The sequence below is a fragment of the Amblyomma americanum genome, chromosome 8, assembly GCF_052857255.1.
Source record: "Amblyomma americanum isolate KBUSLIRL-KWMA chromosome 8, ASM5285725v1, whole genome shotgun sequence".
Lineage (NCBI taxonomy): Eukaryota > Metazoa > Arthropoda > Arachnida > Ixodida > Ixodidae > Amblyomma > Amblyomma americanum.
In genome coordinates, this window is record NC_135504.1 from 6,943,630 (window position 1) to 6,954,818 (window position 11,189).

General features: G+C 45.6%; 1 protein-coding gene across 2 annotated transcripts in view; it reads right to left on the reverse strand.

The window, feature by feature from the left end:
• The window catches only part of LOC144100015 (uncharacterized), a 33,465-nt gene extending 29,308 nt beyond the window's left edge, over positions 1-4,157 (reverse strand). For both annotated transcript variants that reach the window (XM_077633065.1, XM_077633066.1), the window contains exons 1-2: positions 4,063-4,157; positions 2,309-2,578 (exon numbers count right to left, since the gene is read on the reverse strand). In XM_077633065.1, the coding sequence (XP_077489191.1) occupies positions 2,309-2,578; positions 4,063-4,072 (280 nt within the window). In that variant the 5' untranslated portion in view covers positions 4,073-4,157. The remainder of the gene's footprint in view (positions 1-2,308; positions 2,579-4,062) is intronic.
• Positions 4,158-11,189: the final 7,032 nt, after the last annotated feature.

Sequence of the window (11,189 nt, forward strand, 5' to 3'; positions counted from 1 at the left end):
TATTATTATTATTATTATTATTATTATTATTATTATTATTATTATTATTATTATTATAAATTGGCTTTTGCGGAAAGGAAATGGCGCAGTATCTGTCTCATATAAGGCCAATAATTTTAAAGCTGTTACATTTCCGAAAGAAAACAAAAATTTTGCGAAACTCACAAACTGAAGGGGAGCGACTACGTCATCAGCGAAGATTTTTCACCTCATGTTAGAGGCATTAGGCGGAAGCTATGGGAATATGGGAAACCGAAGAAGGACTCTGGTGATAAAGCGGCTTTGGTTTATGACGAACTAGAGATCAACAGTCGCCTTTATTTTTGGGATGAACAAAGAAATGCTGCGTTTCCCATAGGGCCAACCTCTAATGAACCAAAAAACCCGGACCCCGATACGCGCAACCTGCGTCCACCCCGCCCTCAGTGTCCAAAATAACATTCGTTAATGTTAACGCCCGAAGTATAATTAACAAGCTTGATCCCCTCGAATCAATAATTTTGAGCCAAAATTTATCGCCATAACAGAAACTTGGTTAACAAAAGACGTCAAAGGCTTTGAAATAACTCCCCCAAATTACGTCATTATTCGCAAAGACCGGCCAACACGAGGCGGAGGCGTTGCTTAGTTGGTAAAAAAAGAAATACCGTTCATTACTTTGCCTGACGTTGTAGGAGTTGAAGCAGTCTTTTGTAAACTTTGCCTTCTAGATACTACCATCACTGTGGGATGCGTTTATCGCTGTCCTTCTTCCGATCCGATTACAATGCAATCTTTGTACGCGTATATGCAGCAGCATGAGAAGGGAAACAAGGTGATATTACTGGGCGACTTATATCTACCTGACATTAACTGGCACACACTACATTTCCGATCACCTTGCGCAGATGTTTTTTTCTAGTATTTCTAGTTCTAGGATTTGTTAGTAATCATTTGCCTATCCATGAGGCAAAATCCGAAGTGTCAGCCGGCCTGTCAGACCACAAACAGGTCTTTTGTGCTGTCCTATATAATGGTTCTCCACCCTCTTCACGATCAACAATAATGTATAAGGATTAGAGCAAAGCCGATGATACAAGCATCATTGATACACTCTCACTCGAACTCTCACCCTTCCATCAACTCGCACAAGATACAAACACACACATAGAGTCCCTCTGGCATAAATTTAAATCAGTTGTGTCGTACTGTGTCACTAACTACGTACCATTGAAAACTAAAAGGACCCATAAACATAACCTCTGGATAACTCGAACCGTAATCCACGCAAAACTAAATGTTCGACGACTCAGAAAGAGCCAGAAAGCCCATCCGTCACAACGAACAGTTCTAAAAGTTATTTCCGCTGTTTACGATTTGAAATAAAAAATCAAGAGGGCCAAGACATATAATTTTACAGAAACACTACCTAAATTTCTAAAAAATGCTGCCCAAAAATTTTGGCTTTATATAAACCCCAAAAAGCAAGGTAAAAGACAAGCATCACCGGAGGATAACAGAAATGCAGCAACTACTCTGAATAACTACTTCTGCTCCATCTTCACAACGGATAACGGAGAGCTACCAGGAATGAACTCTAGCACAGGCGTGACAATCGAACCACTAAAGATAACTGAACCAGGAGCGTTAAACCTTTTACTAAATCTGGACACTAAGAAAGCACCAAGACCTGATAACCTTTCTAACATATTGCTGCATTGATATGCCGAGTGGATAGCTAAATTTCTAGTACTACTTTTTAACAAATCATTGTCCATTTGCACCCTCCCTAGGGATTGGAAAACCGCCAAGATAACACCGATACACAAATCAGGAAATAAATCTGACCCTTCGAACTTCAGTCCTATATCACTCACGAGCACGGTACGCAAGTTATTAGAACATATTGTTTTAAAACACATAAACGCTTATCTTCAAGTAAATGACATTTTAACCCCGTGTCAGCACGGCTTCAGTAAGGGTCTTTCTACTATTACTCAACTAATCGAATTTACGCATGGCATATCCATGAGCATTGATAACCAGAAACGAATTGACCTCATATTTTTAGACTTGTCGAAAGCATTTGATCGTGTCTCGCACACTAAACTTATTGTTAAACTTCGACATATTTTAGGAACTGGCCCTATTCTAAACTGGATTAAAGACTATCTTAGTAATCGGATGCCCCCGCCTTCCATCCCAAGAACGAAGCCTTGCGATGCAAGGACTCTACTTTTCTGTCAGCACCAGACTGCTGCCGCCTCTCACCGTCACGGTTGGGGTCAGTGTCCTCAAAATATGCATGCATCACACATTGCGTGCTTACTTTTGAGAGGATGAGGATTCGCTGTGGTTGTTGGAATCGTCGTTTCAGGCGTCGTGGTTTCCTCCTCGGTGTAGTCAGTGTCGTAGTCAGAGTTTGCGCTTGTTGAAGTAGGCCTTTCCCTAACAGAGGTCATCGTGTTTCGCGGCGTCGCCACTGTCACCGGTTCGCCAGGCGAGATTGTTCGAGCTGTTGGCAACGGCACGTAACCATCGCCACCGCTAGGCCCCTGAAGACTTGAGCGTGCTGTTAGGCCGGGACCTGGAGCCCTGTCTGCAAAACAGTGATAATTTCTTCAGGTGCTATAAATATGACCGGTTACGAGGTGGCAGCATTCCAACGGTTATCATTGCTGGCACCATAATTAGAGCTGCTGTGTGGTTTCCTATACAGCCTGTTTGCCTCTCCCGCCTGTGTGCTTCAGGACAGGAACGTAAGAGGTCCGCTTAGCTCGGGCTTTTGTAGTGACCATCATAAACTTGTAAACTTGGTCTGGAGTAAATTACGTCTCAAAATTGTGAAGATAACAATGCAATAAACTGCAAACACCGCCTTGGTGTTCATGTCGCGAAATTTGAAACTGCAAAAGAGAACTGCCCCCTGGGACCTCTATGCATGTATATGCCGACTGCTTGTGAGAAAGCGAACCAGGACTTGAAATACGCTCTATATGACGAGAGCTTTATCCAAGACGTTTTGTATTCTTTTAGTAACATGAGCGCTTTTTAAGGCATAGCATTGTCAGCGGTGCACAGCATGATAATACGGCTAAGACATGCTAACTAGTAGGCGTGTCGCCTACATTCAATAGTCAACTTTTTAACAATTACTGTTAGACTCCTTATATATTTAGAGCTGTGTAGCCCACCTGGAATATCCATATGAGTTTTTAGACTTGCGAAACAGAGTTACCATCGGTGCTGTGGGCCAAAGAATTTTCCGTCGAAATAGCCAAATTATGTTTGGCCACAGCATCCAGTGCAACAACGATTTCGAAATTTTGAGCAAGTGATATGGATTTTCTTTACGGTGGGCTACACGCCCCTCAAAAATAGGAATCCTTGCAGTAATACTTAAAGTTATCTGTTCAATATTAGTTAACCAGCCTAAACGTTAGCACGTTTTTGCTGTGTTCTAATGCGCTACACCGCTCACAACTCTAAACTGAAAAACGCGCTCGTGTCGCTCAAAAAGCGTGCTTTTAAAAATCGCATGACACCGTAGGCAAACACTCGTTATAGAAGCCATATTTCAAGCCAATTGTATCTGACGACAGCGGCATTTGGACATGAATACGTACAATTTCAAGCAACATTGTAAATTCTCGTTCGTGGTTAGAAGGTTATTATTCGACTCGAATGTTCGTACCCGCCCGGTCAATTGACGGCTTGGCATATTTTATCACTGTTACGAGAAAACTTTTGAAGTCTTGTTACGTTTATCTCTGTTGTTTTTAAGGCCAGTGGATAGTTCATCCCACTCGGCGTTTTTTTTCTCGTGAATGCTATCTGTGTCGGTATTTTTTTCTTATATATTCGACAAATACTTTTTATATTTTTCGCTCTCACTTGGAGTTTCAGCAAATGTTTTTCTATTTTATCGACTATAATTTTTGTGATCTTTGTCAGTATTTATATTTTTGGCCATTTAGTCAATTTTCTTAAGCAAACTACTGCCCTCTTTGATCCGCTTTGACTGTGAAGGCAAGGATGTCAGGAAGTAAATTATTTAGAGCACCTTAATCGAAGAGTTCTCACCAGGGTACATCACGGCGAGTGTGAAACTAAGGAGTGCCAGGCAACACAGAGAGCAGACGATACTTCCTACAAGGCAGTAGATCTCTTGTGATCGGGCGTCCCTGTAGAAGAGAAGACAATAAAAGCACGACAAAAGCCTCAGCACTTTTTAGCTTCTGATTAAAAAGCCCCGAATTAAACTCGGGAATCTATACATGCACACCTTACTGCAGGGAAAGTTATGCCTCCACCGCTTTTAATGTAGTGACGAAGATATCAAGGCCTTACACTAAATCTATGGGGCAAGAGACTCCAAAGACTGTTCCATATTGAACGAGCGCAAAATGACCCAAAAACAAAAATGCAATTGATTTTGGAGGAAAGGAAATGGCGCAGTTTCGGCCTCACATAAAGGCGGACGCCTGAACCGCGCCGTAAGGGAAGGGATAAAGGAGGGACTGAAAGAAGAAGGGAAGAAAGAGGTACCGTAGTAGAGGGCTCCGGAATAATTTCGACCACCTGGGGATCTTTTACGTGCAATGACACTGTACAGCAAAGGGGCGCCTTTGCGTTTCGCCTCCATCGAAACGCTGCCGCAGCGGTCGGGTTCGAACCCGGGTACTCTGGATCAGCAGCCGAGCGCCCTAACCGCTGTGCCACCGCGGCGGGTACCCAATACTACGTTACAGGTTTTCTGGCAATGAGAGGTGTCTAATTGGCTTTCTTAGCGGGACGTTGTCACCGTCAGTGTCGCAGTTCGTAAAAGCTAGCGCCACATCTTTCGCCAACAGAACGTCATGGAATACGGTCGGGGCTATCAGGGATGCGGCCGGCGGTTCCGAAGAGGACGCCGTTGTAATCGCGCAATCATCGCTGGTGCGTGACATCGATGGAAATTTTACTTGGTGTAAGGAGCCAAAAAGTTACAGAAATTGTCCGGCCGTTAAGCTTTTCCTCTTTGTAATATTTTTTGCGCTATGGCGACTGACCTGACGCGGTAAGCGCAGACCGTCCGACGGCTACTTCATTATGGTTCTTGCAGTGATCTCCTCTATTACCTCGTCGTTAATAACTCCTGTCGACGTTATTCGTTAATGTTACAATCTTAAATTAATGCTAGGCACGCCACTAATATGCACTTATGAGAGCTTACTCTCAACGACTACTTGCCAACTGAGCATGCAACGAACGGCTATTTCGAAAAACAAAATTCAGGATGGCAACTGTAAGTATTAATTGCACTGAGCGATGCAAATTATTAAAAATTATATACAAAATCAAGGAGTTTAGATTAACAATAAATAATATTTATTATGACTATTGAAAGAGAGCGATAGACGAGTAGATATTTCAGTAAACAGGGAATCCTGTTTTCGATGGGTTGCCTAGTAAAAAAGGTGCAAATTAGGCCAGAATAGGCATTTCGCTGTTTCTCCTGTACTTACTCTGTAAAAGCTTTTTAAAGAAGAAAGGGAGAGCAAGAAATATATAAACCGGTTGAAATCTGCAACCAAACAACAGACGTTTCCTCTAAAAAGAGAAAAAAATATGATTCCGTGAATATACTTACTGCCCTCGGCTGAGTCGGAGAATGGAGCGGCTGTAGAGATAATTCATTTTATTAGGACGTGTTTTTGGTACACTGGCTAGTGAAGTATAGACACAGCTTAATGAAATTCATAAATAAAGAGTTCAGTGGAAATACATGCACGCGACTATGAGTAAACAAAAGAATATATGTGCCCTAGATAGATTTCTAAATTCAGAACTCCTATGTTAGGTATTACTAAGGAACAAAATGTTAATCAGGGTAAACCAGAAGTTATTCTTACAGGTTGGTGTCGCTGCCTCCGAGGAAGCTGTCAAAGTGAGGGAAGACAAGACCTACGTCAAGTTCCCTCTATCTAACAGGGTGCTAAATCATACATATCCTGAAGCGTAAAATAAGGAATACATTTCAAGAGCTGTGACGTAACGTATAGCAGACGACTAGCGTAGGTTTTGGTAACATCTTTTATATGCGACTAAATTGTGCGCAATCACAATTTTTCCTGCGAGTTCGATGACTGACATCATGTTGCTGTCGACTCCTGTGGTGTCAGCAGCTTCGGAATACGACTTCCCGATGCGGAAGACCTTTTTTTTTTGTGCTAAGCATATTAAGTGAACCATGCCACCTTGTAGAGAAAACAAACAAACTGGAATTTCAGTATCTACCTACACGTTATTAAGACTTCGTTTTAGTCCAATTGCAGAGAACATGGAGAGCCAAGGACACTGGTGGAGCTATTCTCAGGTTCAGTGAACAGCTTGCGTGCAGTACTCAGTGTATCTGTAATAAGCTTGATAACGCTACCAAAGAGATACACCGCACGAGAGGGAGGATGCAGTGAGAATCTCTCATGGTATCCTGTCTCTTGCGCGCTCTATATTGTCATGTAGCCGTGACTGCAGTCCGGAAAGCAGAGAGACAGCGAAAAATGGCGTCTAAGCAAAACTCTCTATTTGGTCGGATTTGCGCCCACAATAGACTGAATAACTCGGCGGCGGCGTAGCATCAAGCGCGCTGGGCGGTCATTGAACAGAATGCCCACCGCTCTCGGCATGTGCTCAGTTTAAAGCTAATTGCGAACTTCCGAGATACGGCTTGCAAAGTTACCACAAAATTCTGGAACAACTTAGAATTCACTCCGCCTGAATGCGAGAAATCTGGACGCGTCTTCTAAACATAGCGATAAAGCCGCGCGCCGGCAGCTTTGAACAATGAACAATACAAACAGTACGCAGATTCGCGGCATTACTCCCCTCTCAAAGAAGCATCGACCCGGTACTTTGACAAAAATGAGGTGATATAGAAACAAATAAAACAGATAGTGCACAGTGAACACCGGGAATAGAAACACAGCGTCCTTTAGAACGCTTAACAGAGCTTTAGTCGGACGACATGGACCACTTATGGTCGTACGCGGCCTCGCTGGGAAGCACTCTTTCCTCAGGGACGACTTCATACTAGCCTTATGCTCATTTAGAAGATCCATGCCCGATATTACGACGCGGGAACAGTGCTGTAACACTATGAAGGTCGCAGAATAGGTATGGTCCTTGACAGTGACTCGTGCGGTGCATCTTCCTGATGGCGTAATCAGACGTCCTGCTGCGGAGCGAATTTGTGGGCCATCGCAAGCGGTCATGACTTTCCTCAACTGTGCAGCGAATGTTTCATTCACCACTGAATAATCGGTCCCTGGGTCGAATAGAGCGGCAACTTTCAGGCCGCCAATAGCCACTTGTCCTGGTCAGATGTCCTGGCTCTTGCCATGCAGGGCGCCCTCCGCGACAGGTCACGGCTTCGTCGGGCATGTGAATCGTGGGCAGAGCGTGTCCTCCGGAATTTCTTATTTTTATTTTTGGTGGCGGCGTCATTTTGAAGTGCTGTCGCTTCGTGTTCGAGCTCGTGTTTGGGTGCGGCGTCGGCGTAGTGGATGCGGCATCTTCATGCGGTGTGATCTGTGGAGGATCTTCGTCGTTTCGATAGTCAGAAACCTAACTTCCAAATGATGCTTTCTTTACTTTCCCCTGCAGGGGCTGGGGGGCCTTCCGCGAATAACCGCTGCGTAGCTAGGGCCCCTCCCCGCAAAACGTGGGATGGATGGCCATAGTGAGCGCGAGAGACGGCTAGATGAGACGTACTCCTTTCGACGCAGGTACTCGTCAATATCATGCGGTCTTTGGCCGGGACGGGGTCGTGATGTACCAATTGAGAAGCCACGCAAGCCCATTCGTTTGTAGGTAACTGCCGGAAAATGTGGCCTGATTCGCCGCAGTGGAAGCAGAGCGGGCGGCGCCGGTCGGGGATCTTCCAGAGGTAGGCTTTTCTTAGGTGAGCTTGGAACTGAATTGGTCGAGCGGGCGACTGGGATCTTTGGGGCGGTGTATGCGGCTCCTGGCGGTGAGTGGGAGGACCCATTTGGATGCGCACAGCGGCGGCATAAGTCATGGCCTGGGATTCTGTGGGGTGTCAAGTGCCTGTTGCACTTACTCTTGGACAACATCCGTGAGGGTCGATGCTTGAGGCTGTGGGGAAGTGGGCAGCAACCGTCGCAGCTCCTCACGGACGATTTCGCGCGTTAGTTCCCGCAAGTTGTCGCTGGTGGTGGTCGTCGTGTCCGAACGAATTGCACAGACATAAGCAAGGCGGTTGTACTGCCGAGCCCGGATGTCGAAGGTCTTCTCGATCGTGCAGGCTTCTTGCATGAATTCCTCAACGTTTTTCGTCGGCTGACGGACAATACTGGCAAAGAGTTGTCTTTTTACGCTACGCATTAAAAACTGAACTTTCTTTTCCAGTCACCTCGGTATCGGCACGGCCAAAAAGGCGCTTATCACTTCATCCCTCGACGTAACCGCGGACGGGCTCATTCGGAAGCTGGATCCTGGACTGGACCATTCGTTCGGCTCTTCCTTTTCTCATGACACCCATGAATACATTCAAAAGTTCTTGCTTGAATAGTCCCCATGTCGACAGGGACGATTCCTGGTATTCGCACCACGTACGTGCTGAGCCCTCCAGTGAGAAAAATACGTGTCCAATTTTCGCGGCATCATCTCAATTGTTGAATGATGCCATGCGCTAAAACTGGTCCAGCCATTCTTCAGAGTCTTCGCCTAGGGATCCACTGAAAGTTGGCGACACCCGCAACTGCTGTAGTATGATCAGGGTCGGCGTCTTTTTCGAGGTTGTGGCGCTCGTAGCAGCGTCTTTTCACTGTCGGGTGCTGTCCGGCGGGGTCCTGAACTGAGGCTCCTCTCCCTGGAGACGTTGGCTGACTCTGAACTGGTCGCGCGTCCTCCGGTGCGAAGCGCAAAAGGCTTCTAAGGACGCCTCTTCCAAACAAAGGATAAAGCCGCACGCTTGCAGTTTGGAAAAATGAACAAACAGTACACATATTCGCGGTAATATCTGCGCGCTGTCGCACCTGATAGCCCAAGGAGCCATATTAGTAATTTACATGCATTGCAGTCATTGGAGTGAAATGACAGCGAGATGTGGCGAATGTTTTTGCGCAAAGAACCTTTTGCGCAGGGCACGCAATCTATGCGAGAAAACCTCTGCCCCCTGGATTTGTGCGTCTCACTTATTGCAATGGCCATTACGGTGGCCGCAGCAACAATGGCCACAGACACAAAAGCCATAGCGGTGGACGTGGCTAGTGTCACGTGGTGCAAGTGAACACTCACAACGTCAGGCTATACCTAAAATAACTACTTTCTAAAGTACTAAGCGATACGGCCGCTAAGCTAGCTCAGTTCGAAGAGCCCCGCCCTTTTCATGCGGCCGTCGTGGGCTTAGATTCCTTCTCTCCTGCGTTTTTCAAGTGTGCCTCATATCTGAACTGAACTCGATTAATTTGCAATTATCAGCAAAGGCTGCAATTAAAAAAGGCGGAAAGAAACATCTTTACACGGCTCATTTGACTTAAGGAATAAGTTGCGTGGAGTAAAAGATCTTAATTTGCAGACCGTCAGCATGCGACGAAGTGTGTTTACTTACCGACTCCAGTGGCTACTGCAATGAAACAAGCGCCTTATAGCACGAAAATTCGAACAATAGTGTTGACACGGATCCATAAAATAAATTAATTACAATCTCGTGGCGAAACGGGCCTAGGGCGCCTAGCATTCGACACTGCAACTGCTTCGCACCGGCTTAATATACTGACCTGCATTAGCCTACAGAACTGTTCCAGAGGGTTCAAGAAATGTCTCACCCGTCATTCTTGCTTGATAGGACGATGACGTGTGGTGTCCGCTTTGGTTAAAAACCTCCAGCAGCTTGGGGCGGACCGCAATCAGTCGAACCACGCTTCTTCTTCTATCGATGCAGGAGAGCACGTTCTCATGCAAGTCCGCCGAGGAAAATCCGCAGCACGCAGCACTAAATTCCGTGTTCTTGCGCGAAATTAACTCTTAAATTGGGAGCGATGCTTAACAACCAGCTCATTACCATTTTTTCCAAGGAGCAAAGCACAAGCTTACATTTACTATATCTATGTTAGTCAAGTTTTCGTTTTTTGCAATGGATGGCGATTGTTCTGCCTCGATTTTTTTTTTCTAGAACGCGCTATTTTGGGGGTGGGCGGGCTTTATAGGAAGCCGGCATTTTTTCTTCAACTTTTTATGTCAAGTGTGGGAAATCTATTTTATTGGATCATACGGTCTGACTCTGCATCCGGCGCGGAGCGGCGGATATCTTTCAGGTCCCCCTTCGCTAGCGCTGTGGCCGCTGCTCGGGGCCGGCTCGTAATTGCGATGGCGCACCCATACGAACAGTAAAAGCGAAAGACCGCAGCCGGCGTAAGTCGATGGTCGGGTGTAGAGATAGGTTGATAAACTCTCGTGCGAACGGGTGGCCCTGGCTAACGCAGGACAGGGGTAGATGAACGGCATAAGGAAAAGTGCTTGTCCAACATTATACTTTCTGGTTCCCTTTACCTGTCATTGTTGTTCCGTACGAGCAGCCCATCGCACGCTGCGTGCTTTTAAGTCAGCGGACCCCCAGCTGCTGCGTTAGCGGTCATGTGAAGCTGATTTCCATTTTGGTGGACATCCCACGAAAGAAGCAATTGTGGGGATGACATAGAAAGCGTAATGCTTATACGTTCCTTATTGATTATGGCTTGCACGTTGCGTAGGGGTGACTTGACAAACATTTAGTTTTTGGGACAAAGTCCAGAAGTCCTTATTCCGCTTTGAACACTCATCAGCAACGAAAGATCATGGTTTTGATTTCATGTCGTCAAGTCGCAAATGATGCATACCCGCTGTAGGTGAGGGACTAAGGGAAAGGCAGCGCCTTCCAAACTCTTTGAAATGTGTTGCAATTAAATATTTGAACGTCTGACTCAAGTAAGCATCTAATTGGCTCTGATGAGATAGCTGATTAAACAGGAGGAGGGCTTGACGGTCAAGAAGTTAGAAGGTTTTGGAATTACATATACATGCAGATAGAAAAAAGTGATGTCAATAAAGAAAATTGCTGGGATATGAACTTTTTCCGTTCTAAAAGATAACTTTGCACGATCAGTCGGACATATTTAGTGCTGCCTCCAAGTCTAGATGCTCGACGGGAAAGAGCAAAATTAACAGAA